Source organism: Thamnophis sirtalis, unplaced genomic scaffold (genome assembly GCF_051295495.1).
Source record: "Thamnophis sirtalis isolate CommonGarterSnake01/CBP01778 unplaced genomic scaffold, rThaSir2_p1.2 scaffold_1, whole genome shotgun sequence".
NCBI lineage: Eukaryota > Metazoa > Chordata > Lepidosauria > Squamata > Natricidae > Thamnophis > Thamnophis sirtalis.
The window spans coordinates 73,818,896-73,834,292 of record NW_028261381.1 but is presented as its reverse complement, the minus strand read 5'-3'; the positions used below and the strand labels follow the sequence as shown (position 1 = coordinate 73,834,292).

The 15,397-nt window shown below is 37.1% G+C and overlaps 1 protein-coding gene across 1 annotated transcript in view; it reads right to left on the bottom strand.

The window, feature by feature from the left end:
- Positions 1-3,022: 3,022 nt before the first annotated feature.
- The window catches only part of EPS8L2 (EPS8 signaling adaptor L2), a 103,298-nt gene continuing 90,923 nt past the window's right edge, over positions 3,023-15,397 (bottom strand). The window contains exons 16-21 of the mRNA XM_087716218.1: positions 13,283-13,394; positions 11,736-11,852; positions 9,625-9,760; positions 8,703-8,886; positions 6,257-6,389; positions 3,023-3,700 (exon numbers count right to left, since the gene is read on the bottom strand). Coding sequence (XP_087572344.1) covers positions 3,629-3,700; positions 6,257-6,389; positions 8,703-8,886; positions 9,625-9,760; positions 11,736-11,852; positions 13,283-13,394 — 754 coding nt within the window. The 3' untranslated portion in view covers positions 3,023-3,628. The remainder of the gene's footprint in view (positions 3,701-6,256; positions 6,390-8,702; positions 8,887-9,624; positions 9,761-11,735; positions 11,853-13,282; positions 13,395-15,397) is intronic.

Sequence of the window (15,397 nt, the reverse complement as noted above, 5' to 3'; positions counted from 1 at the left end):
TATATATACTCAATTTGATATGCTTCAAATACTTCCGAATAAATCAAAAAAGAAACTAGTCTCTCTTCAGCAGTTTTCTGGGGCGTGTGATGCAATGAGGATTGTGCTTGCTCCATTAATATGATATAGGAGAGTCTTCCAACTACATCTGCCATAGAGTGTGTTTGGCGGACCTCCTCCAATAGCAGAGAGGAAAGTAATTGCTCCAAGTAGGAGGTGATTCAGTCTTCCAAGCTTCCTATTGGCTACCGCAGAAAAGTCACTGATGGAATTATTTATACTCTAATACCTTCAGACAGAGAAAAGTCAAACATGCCAAGACGGGCTGTGGATTTAGAGGATCCAAAGCCCTTCTGTTCTGACATGTCATTGGGAAATAAGAGCCAGAGAAATGTATTTCACTTCAATTAAGAGAAAAGATGTTTACAGAGTTGTAAAATGTCAAATGAAAGACAGGATAATGTCACTTCAGTCCTCCTATCATATACATAGGTAATACACTGTGGGGGGAAAGTAGTTTTGTTGCTTTGATTTCTTTCTCTCTCATGGAATTGTTCCTTAATGGTGATAATCATGTATTTTTGTGAATTAAAATCTACAGCTATTAATGTACATTTAAAAGTGAGAACATAGCCATTTATTTCTTACATTTATTGTTTATTCTTCCTATTAGGCATTCTAAATATCTATATTATTTTGTTTGACTTTACCATATTATTAATATTCCATACGATAAGCGATAGTTAATTTTGCCTGCTCTATATCTGGTGTATAAGTAAGTGCACCAGCTATTGCTTATATATTTGTCAGCTTCACATATATTTTTTCTGATTTTAAAGTATGATTTAAATTATCTCTGCACACTACCTTTAAAATTCTTAATGTGAGCATATTTTTATTTAGCAATATCTCCACAAAAGTTTTTTGTTTCACTTTTGTTAAGAACATTGTCTACATAGTTATGTACAGATAAACCATTCCGGCTAATGTATAAATAGTAGTAGTAGATAGAGGAACATTAAGCAACAAAGTATGCTTTCTTTAAAGGCTTGGTTTCACAAATTTCTCAACCTGCAGAATAATACACATTTTTTTGAATGATATATATACCTCCATGTTTAACAATTTCAAGATTTATATATTTTCAGATTCAAAATTATGTAAATGAAATTTTAGCAGCTAATATATTATATACTGATTTGCAGTTTGAACGGAGTTGTGTTCACCTACACTGACTACAGCAATTTTCATAAGTCTACAGTCCCACTTCAATTGCATACTTTGATTTTGGCTAAATAGCTTCCCACTGGGGATGTAAGCAGCCAATTACATAATTGAGGCAGAAAAAGAAAAGCATCTGAGAATCACAACTGATTGTGGATTTTGGCTTATGCCTAATTAAGCAAAGTGGAGCTTTACTTTACAAAAGATAGGAGACATAGTGGCACCTGTAACTTAGTGTGATGAACCTATTAAAAACTTAGCCACCAAATATAAGTTTTCACCACCTTGTTCTGGATTTTAAAAATTATAAAAGAGTAATGGTGTCAAGTGGATAAGGTGCCATGTTCTAATTTCATATTTCTTCCTGTCCAGATGGCTCATAAATTTAGCTTTTATGAAAGTTTATATTCATTAGAGGAGTTCCTGGAATCAAAATAAATTGTCTCATGAACCATACATTGGGCATCCTTCTCCAGATTAAAGCAGATTGCAGTTTGAATGCATTTGGAATATTGAGAATCCCATCAGATTGGAATTATATGTTGGGTTCTTCCTTGTATTTTAATTAATCATTATTAATTGGGTGATACTGAAGCTTCCTATGAATCAAGTAGTGCCCAAACAAAGAGCTAATTTTGTCTTATCCCTAGGATAAAAAGGATAAGAAAAGCATCCTAAAGCCATGCCAATCAGCAAAAGTGAATTTATTTGTTTGGCTTTCATTTTAGTCCACCTTTATTTTGGAGATTTTTGCCATGTGTTACTGAGAATAGTTACAGCCCTTTATTCTGGTCTATATATAGTTTAGTGATAATGTATTAAAACAAAGAAACACACTGATTTCTAAATTGTATTTCTTTGGATTACTCCCTTGGAAGAGTATTTGGGAGACTTCTTCAATTTTTCTCTGGAGTGGAGAGATCTACCTTGAATATTCTTTGCCAACCTCTGTAAAAATGTTAAATTTTTTTTGTTAACACCTGAAGTTTAATGTTGGGGGAAATGGAAGCAGGGAATATCCTGAAAACTTATAGGTAGTCTTTTGGGGGCGCCTGACATGCCCTAAACCTAATCTTAATCTACACCAATTTTGCAGACGGTGGAGAACAACTTCTTCCTCTTGACTTAAAAAAGAAAATAGGCACAAAAGAAAATGGGAAAATAAAAAGTCTAGGGGGGAAAAAACCAAATGAAATGCTGTTCTCTCTTCCATCTTGCTGCATCTGTATTTGCAGAGCTACCAGAGAGTCCACTGTCAGAGCAGTCTGAGGGCTCTTCCCATGAGGCTTTGGTTCTAAACACATGAATAAATATGTACAGCCTTGGACTGTAGAACTCCAGGTATCTCCTTATACTAATAAGTAATAAACAGATGTTTTTATATACATGGCTATAGGCCAGGTCAGTTATGCACTCTTTTATATGCCTTGACAGTCCTTTTCACAAGACAATTGGAATGCTGTGACTATTTGGATTTGCTGTTGAAATTATCAGGGATGCCTCACATGATCACTTCAGGATCAGAACAAAGGTAAGTGGGGTCAAGCCTGGGCAGGTGCAAAGTATTCAAGGTCATTCAAGTCGTGTGTGCGTGCACGAGCGGACAAAGCCTATAGAAAAGCCTATGCAAAGAAAGGAGAGATGTGTTTTTGCAAGCAAAGAATGCTATCACTTTCAATATAAATGAAGCAGTTAATCATTAAACTACCACTGGATGAACCCGACTTACTACAGTGCAAAGTATTTTCCCCAAGAACTTTTTTGATTGTATGTAATTTAAAAAAAAAAAATTGGGGGGGGGGAATAATTTTAGGAAAAAAAGAAGGCTAATGTAAAGATCTTGACCGCTAATGGTAAGTTTTTCTATGTAGCAAAGGTGATGCAGAAGATTTCCCCACTGCATGCTAGATACAGGTTTTACTGAGTTTTGTACAAAACTAGCAGAAGATTTGGAAGCATGTAGGCTTCAAAGCACATGGGTTTGCTGGCTAATAACAAATGGTATTTCCAGCCAGTTCTGGATGCATTGATGGGCCACAGAGAAAAGGTACTGCGTAGATTGATTGGGTTGTTTTGCTTCAATCCAACCTTTGCTTAGAGCAGAAATATGGTCATCCTCATGCTCTGAAATCATAGACGTAACATCATGTATAAAATATAGCAATATAAAAATATAATACTTCATTCAATAACACAGCTTCTTTCCCAATGCTTTGTCAAATTAATGAGGGAGTTGAGTGTTCCCTTTGTCAATATTGCTGAAGGAACAGTTGGTCGGAATAGCAATGTACATTGATAGTCCCAACAGTCTCACTTGAAGAGATACTCTGTTATATTTTTCCTCTTTTCCCTTTTTCCTACAAGTAAATATATGTGACTACAAGTTGAAATAAATCAAAATAACTTAAATAGAAGAATCAATCCTCTCTTGGCGTCGCTCCATGATTTCCTCAAGTTCTGATTTCTCTCTATTTTTCTGTTAAGAAAAAAAAGATAAAGAATTTTATTTTTTAAAAATATTACCTACGTAAGGTAAATCACTCTAATTTAGCATTTTCTCATTTAGCAGTGAGTTCACTGCTATGGTTTCTTCTCTCCGATTTCTCAGAAGTAATTTGAGATGACCTGCAATTGCCTTCTCTTCCATCAATCTCATCATTTTAAACAAAGAATTATTGTTTAATTATTGGTCTGACTTGCCAGAGATTTAAACTATGTCCTGAATAGAAATCTCCTTACTCCTCTTCCTGCAAAAATGAAATGAACATTGTAGCCCACCACTGCAAAACTTTGATTCAAGATGAGCATTTGTTCAGAAATATACAGACATATAATATCCCGGTGGATCCTTTGAAGGCGAGCTAAAAAGGTGCAAGCCATATTATTACTTTATTACTTTAAAGTTAGATCTGCAGTTTTACTACAGAAAAAGAAATATTTTTTTAATTGATTTTACATTATATGTCAAAAACATATGAACATATGAACATATGAAGTGCACATATAGAAAGTTAACGGATGAGATTTAAAATAGACATAAAATGCAAATATTCTTGGAGAGAAAATAAATTATCAGGCTTACTAGACAACTAAATAGCAGAAATAACTACTGCAACAAATTTAGCAGCCCATCTGGAGGCATTTTGTAATCTATCAGCTAAGATGAGGAAAATCATTTCCCCCTTTGGTTAGGCATGATTGTAGTTAAGAGAGTTGCTATTAATTCAGCAATATGTCATATAAAAGGGAATTGCAAGGGGATATATATAAAATTGTTTCTTCTAATGAACTTGGACAAAGTTATTTTTGCAGAGAAATATTATGTAGTCTTTTTCCTTATAGGAAGGTGGCAATTTTAGGCAGAGTTAAGGGATCTTTTGTGGGTCAAGCAAAGAATATTTGCTAATCTTTTTAGTGTAAGAGGGCAGAAACTGATACAAGCCTGCAATATACATTGTTGCAAGATTGGTTTAATCCTGTAAAACAGGGGTGTTGAACTTGATTTCATTGAGGGTTGCATCGAGGTTGTGTTTGACCTCAGGAGGTTGGGATGGGCATGACCAGCTCAATGTCACTTGTGTCAGGGGTGCCTGTGGTGGCCCGAGCACTCTGCCAGTGAAAACAGGCTCCCAAGCTCTGTTTTCGGCTGTGACAGCCTCCTGCAACCCTCTGCCAGCGAAAATGGAGCTCCGGAGGGCTATGTACAGCCCTCGCAAGCTTCATTTTTGGCTGCGACGGCCTCTTGCAACGAAAACAGAGCTTGGGAGGGCCACACAAGGCCCTCCTGAACTCCATTTTCGCTGGCAGAGGTACTGCGGGCTGATCCGTTGCTGTTTCTAGGGTGGCCCCACAGGCCAGATCTAAGCCTGTGGGTCTTGAGTTTGACACCCCTGCTATAAAATGACACTGTTCAATTTCAGCTAAGATTCAGTCAAAGTCAATAAAGAGCCGATAGACTGAAATTCCTGCCTTTCATGTGACGATGTAATTATCCTGAAAAATCAGAGAGACTCTGGTACTATCAAAGAAGGGTAAGCTGGTCTAATACTTCAACCCGTGATTTTATTTGGTCTCCAAAGAAATTGGCTTAAATTCTAATCTCAACAGGGAGTAAGATAAAACAATCAGTTACTTGAAGCAAAGCCCTTAAAAATTTGAATTGGATTATTTTACCATGCATTATATAGTAGGTGATTAATGATCTTTGTGCTAAAACGTTTAATGGCACTAGACATGCTTATTATTTTTATAATTGGCAAAATGGAGGATGGTATTTGAAAACTTTTGGGGCTGGAGGCAGGTTAACCCTTCTTTGTTCCAGATTATCAAGGCTTGGAAGGAGATACTTAGATATCCAAAAACTCTCATCTGATTAATGTTAAAACCATTAATTTTCCAGGAATAGTGGTATGTAATGATTAATTTGGAGAAAATGACTGAGCTGGAATTAATTGACTTTGCTATTGGACATTGTTGAGATCGTAGGATCACGAAGGACCAGAGCTGCTTTCAAAGTGGCATAAACAAAAGGCATAAAGTTAAAAAAAGGAGGAATAAATTGAAGGGATTATTGGTAAATTACTTTTATTAACCCTATAAAATGCATTTTATTTGTAAGATACATGCAATTCTTAAACGTTACAAGTTAAATTCTGCTATAAAGTAGATGAATCATAAAGTACCTCAATGGGTCTCCACTTTTTTTTCCACCACAGACCCCCTTTAAATACCCTTTGTGGCCATGGACTTAACTCAGGATTTAAATCATAGCATTTCTTCAAGCCTTCTCAGATCCCCTGTGATGACATTGTGAACCCACAAGTTGAGAACCACTGAACTACCTTATTAGCACAGGAATAAAGTCTGCTAGTTATGTGCAACGCTTAAAAGCATCAGCATCTTCCCAGGATTTTGAGATTGCCCTCAAAGTATTAACAGCCTTAAAAGATTGTGGACAGCACTAGCAATGTTACTGCCTATTCTTTAAATAATGGATATGATCATCAAAAGCTTGCTATTTTAGGAACTTTACCTCTAGGATAGCCCTTTGTACTGTGATTTTGCTAAATACCCGGGCACCTTCTTCTCCGCATACTTTTTTCAATTCTTCTTTGTTCAAGGAGAAAAGCTGTGCTCCTGTCAGTATACCAAGATGGTCCACGGTTCTAAAAAAACATGTTAAGGGGGGGAAAAGCACTATTTAAAGATGTACAAGACTCCAGACATTCAACACTTTTCATAGGCCAAATAGTTTGTCCTAAATTTATGGAAGATTGTTAATTCTATATCCTTGACATCTGCTCCAAAGGTTTCTAAAAGGATGCCATGATCTCGTCTCTGAGAAGGGTCTGCATTCAGTCTTCATGAAGTATAAGAAATTTGAAACGTGGACCAGTTTCTTAAAAATAAACTGAACTAAACTAAAACTAAACTACGGTAATACATTTTTTAAACCTCTTTCAGACTGGGATGTTTTTGCCTCTTCCTCCTGTGCCATTCTGAGCAAGTGTAAAAGATCCTCTACTGGCATACATAAGTAGTGGGCAAACTATTCAAAGGCTAGTTTCATCGCTGTCATAGTTATGTAAACTTTAATCCTGATATGCAAAGGCGGTGTCTCTCCTTTTTAGCTAGAATAGAATATAACTATCTCTTAGTGATCTGTAGTTTTTTACATTATGATTTGCTGGAAATCCTGCACTAATCAGTAGAACATACAATTGTAAATAGAGATTATTTTGGCTGTTCTAAATCGAAAGTATATTTATATAACGCCCTTTACAGAAGAAAGTTCCCTTGAAACTGAAGAAGATGGTAACACATGTGTCCAGGAGTAACGCAGTTTGTTTTCTAGAAAAAACTTGATTTGCATCTGCAGATGTCTCTCTACAATTATTCCTTAACATCTTTCTCATGAGGGCAATCTTTAAGCCCTGATTGATGTATATGTGCTAGTCCCTTTGAGGGTAAGTAATATTATACAAAGCACAGAAAAAGAGTAAGAACTAGCAAGCACTTCAGAAAAAGTCATGAGATTAAAAAAAGAAAACAAAAGGAAACACAATTAAAATTACACTAACACCCTTCACCATACTTCTCTTTATCATCCAGTCCTTACAAACCTACTACAGGCTTCCTGCACTGCTTTTCATTTTTTTAACATTTCTCAACTCTTTCAGCATCACATCAACTTTCTCAGCCTTCCTCTTCCTCTCAATCCAATTACTCTTCCTTCATATACTGTATTGGCTTCATAATTTGAACCTAGATCAAATCACCATGTACTTACTTCATGCCAATCATTAATTTTGTATTCTATCCACATTCATTAAACTCCATATACTCTTGAGCCCATCACTTGTTTTAACCCACACACATTCCATCTCACCACATTCAACTTATTTTTATATTTCTTGTGACATATCCAAAGTTCACTGTCATATAAAAAAGCAGAAACATACACTTATGCACAGCTATTGTCACTTCTTTTCGCAAACATTCTTTTTAATAGTACCCATCCACTACACATCCATTTCCTCATCTTTGAGAAGCATTCAACTACGGTAGCTGCCATACACAACAATTTTGTGTTCAATATGGTAATTTTCAAATCTATATCACTGTTGCATCAAGACATATTTTAAAAGATCTGTGGGTAGCTCTGCGCTGCATTAAGTGTAACTTTTGCCTAGTGTGTACAAATGAAATGTACTTCCTCTGAATTAGAAACAAAGACAGCCAAGCTGCTCCATGAGAAGAGCAGATCCGAAATCCAGTTCTGCAATATCATTATTAGCACCAACTACAGTAAAAGGTCAGATCAGCACGTGTGCAAACTTTCCTATTTTCTGGACATAACAGGCTAAGGGAATAAAGTAGAGAAAGGCTTCATTTCTGTACTGTTTCCATCCAAGTATATTCCTGTATCACTTGAAGGCAAGATCTTACTAATAGCTGAGATTTATTGGGGACTCAATCAGAGTTTCATCATCCCAGGATGATGCTAAGTGTAATCTTGTACCTTGTGGCAAACCATCATGATTTAGGGGATTCCCTCCCCCCCTTTTCCTCCCCCCCCTCTTGATTTTAAAGAATCTGAGAGGATGCTTGCTCATTGCTATGGCATTAAACTGACCCTGTTAAAAATAAATGCAGACGATATTTAAATTTTGATCTTTTAAATTCAAAAGTTAACAAAGATTTGAGGGATGTATAATATGGAACACAAGGATGTTTTTGTGCATTTTCTCCTGTTCCCTATTCTGCAAGAAACCTTATTGTTAGAAACCTTTTTTTTAAATCCTGCTATCCCAACAACTTCACATTATCTGAAACAAAAATGAATGTGTTGCACTATAGATGCAGTAGACTTACTTCCATTATCCTTAGCAATTGTAAGGAAGGGAAGGGAAAACTGCAAGAAATAAAAAAAAAGAAAAGATCTGGGAAGACAAAGAAACAGGAGAAGAGCTGCTTACCCTTTGTTGAATGAATTTGCTTCCAGCCAAACTCTGACTTCCATAGCATTGGATTCAAAGGTTAAGGGCACGTGAACTTGCTGTGTCTTCTCTACTCTAAAATTCCTTTGAGGTTGCTGGATTTTGATATTTGTGATCTTTTTCAGCAGTTCATCATTGACCTCGTCCATGTGATGGATCAATTCTAAAAAAAGAAATCGAGGAAAAATTATGCAAGTTCAGAAGAGACTTCAGGCCTATCAATCTTTTAAAACATTTTTTGTTGCAGAAAGTCTCTTCATCAATTATTTGATTATATTTGAACTACATATAAAAGCATGTTTAAAGATGTCCGTTTCTAGCTACAGGTAGTCTTCGATTTATAACCATTCGTTAGTAACTACTCAAGGTTACAACGGCACTGAAAGACCTATGACTGTTTTTCACTCTATGGTGGTGCAGTGGTTAGAGGGCAGTACTGCAGGCTACTTCTGCTACCTGCCGGTTCCCTGCAATTTGGCACTTCAAATCTCACCAGGCTCAAGGGTCACTCAGCCTTCCATCCTTGCGAGGTGGGTAAAAGGAGGACTCAGATTTCTGGGGTCAATATGCTGACTCTGTAAACTGCTTAGAGAGGGCTGTAAAAGCCCTGTGAAGCGGTATATAAACCTAAGTGCTATTCTTTTTGCTATTATGATCATTGTAGCATCGCCAGGGTCATTTGATCAAAATTTGGACTGTGGGCAACTTGTATGTATTTATGTCGGTTTCATTGTCTCGGGGGCACATGATCACCTTTTGGGACTTTCTAATCAGCAAAGTCAGTGGGGAGCCAGATTCATTTAGCAACCATGATATTGACTTAACAACTGCAGTGATTCACTTAAAGAACTGTGGCAAGAAAGGTCGTACAAAATGGGTTTCAGATTGCATGGGTACTTACGTCCTTTGGCTTCTGAAGAACTGTGGGCTGCCATTTCACTTCCCCATTTCTCGCCAGCATAGCCAGGAGGTAACTTATGGGATGGGCTGGAAGATACAGATGCTCGTGGACTCAAGTCTCGGTATTTCTGATTACTCTACAAAATGTCCAATGATTGTTTTTGTGTTTATTCAATGTAAAATCGTATTTCTATTATCCTTATTATTCCTTATTGCTTGATAAGAATGTATAACCATTTAACTGATGTAAATCCTTGATTACAATCGATTGTAATTGATCAATTACATGAATTAACGCTCCAAACTTGATTGCAGAAAATATGTCTTCAGTAACAGAGTGGTCAATGCCTGGAATGCACTACCTGACTGTGGTTTCTTCCCCAAACCCCCAAAACTTTAACCTTAGACTGTCTACTGTTGACCTCACCCCATTCCTAAGAGGTCTTTAAGGGGCGTGCATAAGTGCATCAGCGTGCCTACCGTCCCTATCCTACTATTCCCTTGTATTCATGTTGATTTCATGTATTCATAATCATGTCTATACTTATATCTGTTATCTAATTCATGCTTCATGAAATAAAATAAAATAAATATTGTTTTGTCCAGTTATAAAATTCCTATCATTGTTCTGATTTTATTAGAAATAATTTCAACCTTCAGCTGCTTAGGAAATCTGCTTTTACTGGCATTTGGCTGAGATTCTGACATGCTGGAACATTTTAATGGATAATAATATCTATCTATATAGGCAGATATCTCTGTGAATAACAGAACAGAGACTTTGATTCTCTGTGGAAATGTATCATTAAAGCCCTCCACAGAAATGAATACTTCTTTCAGTATTTGTGAAGCGGGTGGCTATATAAATATAATTCATTTACTGTATATACTCAAGTATAAGCCTAGTTTTTCAGCCCCCTTTTTGGGCTGAAAAAAGCCGACTCGGCTTATACTCGAGTCAGTGAAAAATTTGCCCGAAATGGAGGAGAAAAAGGGGCGGGGCCATGCCGCTGGGTGAGGCTCGTGAATGGCCCGGCGCCCCTGTGAGTTTCCCCTCCCTCTGTGTCAGTTTGCCACGCAGCGCGCACCGCACCATCCCCCTCCTCACGTTCTAATGTAATGCAGGGCTGTCTTATGATTCCCCTTCCTCCCCCTCCTGCCGCTCTGCAACGATGTCCCACCTCCTCCTTGTTATGGCAAGCAGCCACATAGCGATGTCCCACCTCCTCTGGTACAGTGATCCAATGATAGGAATCACTGTGCCGTGTGTCATAGGAGGCGGGACATCGCTCCCGCGGCTGCACGGGACATCATCATCACAGCGGGACATCAGCATCATGAGGTGAGTGAAGTATTTCATTGAATACACCGCTAGTTTACTGTTTTTCTTTGAAATAAATATTCAAAAACATTATTGGTATCTATTTTTATTTTTGAAATTTACCGGTAGCTGCTGCATTTCCCACCCTAGGCTTATACTCGAGTCAATAACTTTTCCAGTTTTTTGTGGTAAAATTAGGTGCCTCGGCTTATATTCGGGTCGGCCTATACTCGAGTATATACGGTATTTAATGAATTAATAGCCTGCATCATTATTGAACAAAACTCATGATTTTTGGGCCCAGGTTGCATCCTAATTCTTTAGGAAAATTTTATCCTTTAAAACTACTTTTGTAAAGAATATGGAAGTGACTGTTCATACATTCATCAGGAATTGAATCAGATATGTTGGCACATAGCTACCTAATGAAATATAATGTGGTACAATTAGAAGATTGCGTTTAAATCTTCATTCAAACTTGAAGGTTAGAAGGTCAATTTAGGGTTAATGAGTATTTTCGTCTACCCTACCTCACAGAATTGCTTTGAGGAGAAAGGGAGGAAGATACATATCTTTGCAATTTCCACTGCTGTTTTAATAAAGAAAGAGAATTATTAAAGAAAGAGAATTATAAAGCTCTGTGTGTGTGTGTGATTAAAATATGATTTCCTTATAGTTAAGAAAAATTAATAGCCAGAATCATTTAGGGAAGCATATTTATCAAAGTAACCTATGCAATTGTATGTTTAATTTAAAGAATTACGATATCTAATTTAAGAACTAAATCAGACCTGCTCCATTGCTGCAAAATCCTCCAGAGTCACCAGATCTAAAATATTATATGGAACATAACCAGCCTGTCCACTTCGGTTCCTCAGCTTCCACCACTGTTTGTTATCTTCCAACACCTGTGCATAAAAAAACAATTTACCTGCTAGAAAAGATTATGTTCTATGGTTTGTTTAAACATCTCCTGCTGGAATTTTTACTTTACAGGGAGTCCTTAATTTAACAACCATTCATTAGTGTCTGTTTGAAGTTGCAATGGCACCGAAAAAACTGTTTTAGGATTATGTCCTTACACTTACAACCATTGTAGGATCCCCACAGTGACAACCTTGACAATCAGCATGCATTTATGATGTTTGCAGCATCATGTGATCATCATTTGTGACCTTCCCAGCCGGCTTCTGACAATGGGGAAGGCTGGATTTGCTTAACAACCATATGGTTCACTTAACTGCAGTTATGCACTTAACAACCATAGCAAAAAAAATAATAATCGTAAAACCAGGCACAATTCACTTAGCACCCCGCTTACTTAGTAATGGGAATTCTGGGTGTAATTCAAAGACTACCTGTATATTCCTTGCACAATTAAACCAATAAGTCACTCTTTACATTCTTGAGCACATAGTTCAGAGGTGGGTTGTTGCTTTGTGTGCATTTTGCACCCCCTTGCCTGCTTGGCTCACACGTATGCCAGACGTGCACTGTGTGTGCATGCGCAGTTCAATGTTAATTGTTCTTCGCGCATGTGCAGAACAATTTACTGTGCACTCGTGCGCACTACTAAACAACATGCCGGTAACGACAGCGTCGGCCAGGGAACGGGTTCGGGGGCATGGCCAGACTGGGTTGCTGCCGTTTCTGTGACCTAAGCCTAAATACCACTACCGGTTCGGCTGAACCGGGAGCAACCCACCTCTGACATAGTTATTTCTATTCTATAAATATATGGAGAATGTGTTTTTTTCCCCCTGAGAATGTATTATCACTTTCAAATAGTTTACAGAAAAACTTTACTAGTAAATAAGCGAATTTCCATCCCATCTGCTTTTTAATCATCTTTCCCTAATGTCCAGTGCCTCCTGCCCATTCAGCTTTAAGAATGAGCAGTGAACTCAAAATCTTAATAGTAGAATGGGTCAACCAACTTCAGGACAACTCGGGGCAGGACAATTTTACAATTCTATTTAATTATTTCAAAAAAATAAAAAAGATTTTAATTTTTGCCATTCACATTTCATTCTGTCCTTCCTTTTGCATCCTTTCTTTAATGATTCCATTCCACTATTTCTGTGATATTAGCGTAACTCTTGTCCCAGTGAGTTGGCCATGGAGAATTGTCATAGACCCTCCCATAGGTGCCTTCTCCCTGGGAGAAGGTTAGTGCTGCAGAGTGCAGCTTTCCTTCTCTCTCCTACCTAAAAAAAAAATCTCATATGGAATATTGTGTGTAGAGGATTGAAGGATCCATTCAACGCTTATGTGATCATGCCCACCACCCACTTCCCTTTTCCAATTATTTGGAAGGATCTTGGATTCATTCTTTTACCTCAAGAATTTCATCTTTCAGCACTGACAGTTCAGTTGCATTTCGAGCAGTGAAATCATAAAGAATTTTGGCATATCTCCTTGACTGAGCCATACCCTGTGCCTCAAAATTCCTGCAAGAAAGATAATGTATGGTGAGAGCCAGGTTAGTCTATTATGGCAAAAAAAATGTTAATTAGCATGTTTGTTAATTAACAAATCTCTGTTGTTATTAGTTGCAAAGTTGTGTCTGACCCATAGTGATCCATGGACAATATTCCTTCAGGCCTTCCTATCCTCTACCAACCCCGGGAGTACATTTAAGCTCACGCCTATTGCTTTGATTACTCCATCCAGCCACCTCATTCTCAAATCTCTAGTCAGAATTTAATTCAAATTTTAACAAAATTGGCTAGTTGAAGACAATGCTAATACCTTCTGATATTTTTTGCAAGAAAGATATAATGGCATTATCACAGGCCTTCATTACTGGTCAGAATAACTCATGGCCTAATTTAAAACACCATATTGAAGTTAAATGATACAATAGTACATTTTTCCAGCTTTCTTTAGCTCATGTGCTACAATTCCTTAAAAAAAATTAAACTATACATTATATCAACGAAATAAAGTAATAATAAGGTCTGCCTGTAAAAGTAATTAAAACAATTACTCTTCAGAACATACCCTGTTTCCCCCAAAATAAGTCCTCCCCAGATAATAAGCCCAATTGGGCTTTTGAGCGCATGCACTAAAATAACCCCCCCCCAAAAATAAGCCCTTCCCCAAAATATTGCAATACAGCAACATCCATGAGGTGACCACGCTTGCTGCCTCCTGCACCTCAAAAATAATAAGACCACCCCGAAAATAAGACCAAGTGCTTATTTTTTGGGGGGGGTCAAAAGAAAATAAGACCCTGTCTTATTTTCGTGGAAACAAGGTAGTTTTACTTCATATTACAAAATACTTTTCTTAAGGGAAGCAAGCCAGACCTCTAACATCATAACTGCAACCCCAATTCTCCCAAAAGTTGGAATGAAATTTGGCAGCATACAAATGTATGAAATAACAGAGTTAACAATTAGAAGATAGCAGCTGGATTCTGTTTTCCTGTTTGTATTACATTGAAATAGATAAAAGAGAAAATATTAGCTTTCATGGACTGACGTTTGAAACCAAGGCAAGGAACATCATCTTACCAGGAGAAAAGGTAATATTTTCCAGAAGTGGCTCCCAACAAGAGATGCCCAAACAGGAAAAGGAGAATGACATTTAAGGTGATGTAAACAGAATGAATTACTGGAAAGAATGATGGAGACTAGGAGAATGCTTTCATTGGATAAGTGGCATTGAAATCTGTTCAAAAATACTCTGAATTACTCTGAATCACTCGTGAACCCTACTGTGAAGGACATCGGTCATCATATATTCATTTATACCAACAAGATTATTCTTAATATTTTTCTTCATCCGTAGAAATGTCATTTTAGATATAGTGCTAATCATGGATATTTAAGCCTATTTAAGATTTTTAAGATCGCACATATACTGGGTTTCCTTCCTTCCTTCCTTCCTTCCTTCCTTCCTTCCTTCCTTCCTTCCTTCCTTCCTTCTTTCTTTCTTTCTTTCTTTCTTTCCTTCCTCATTTCTCTTTCTATTTTTGTTATTTTTTCTGGTTTCTTTGCTAGTTTCTAAAACTCTGTAATCCTTTTTGTTTTGTTTTTCATGTCTTTAGTTAAAAAGATAAAGGGGAAAAAAAAACAATTGAGGGCAATTGTTTCATCCTTTCACAATTACATAGTTAAGCCCCACAATATGCTCACTAAAGCTGGGGTGTGCAATCTGAGGTCCCAGGATGGCTGCAATCACTCAAAATGTTAGCCACAGACTTCATAGAGTCCCAACATGATTACCATTGAATGATTTAACATGGCAGAAAGAGAAAAACATTCAATACCCAAAGAGTATGGTAATCACATTAAATTCATTTATATCAAATATTAAGTTGTGTGTACAGTAGTTTTTGCCCTGGCGTCATCCAATTGCAAGAATGCAGCTCCCATCTTGGTCTCTCAAGCTAAAATTGTGTTATTTCTAAAAAGACAGAACCACCAGAATGATATGATATCAGCTG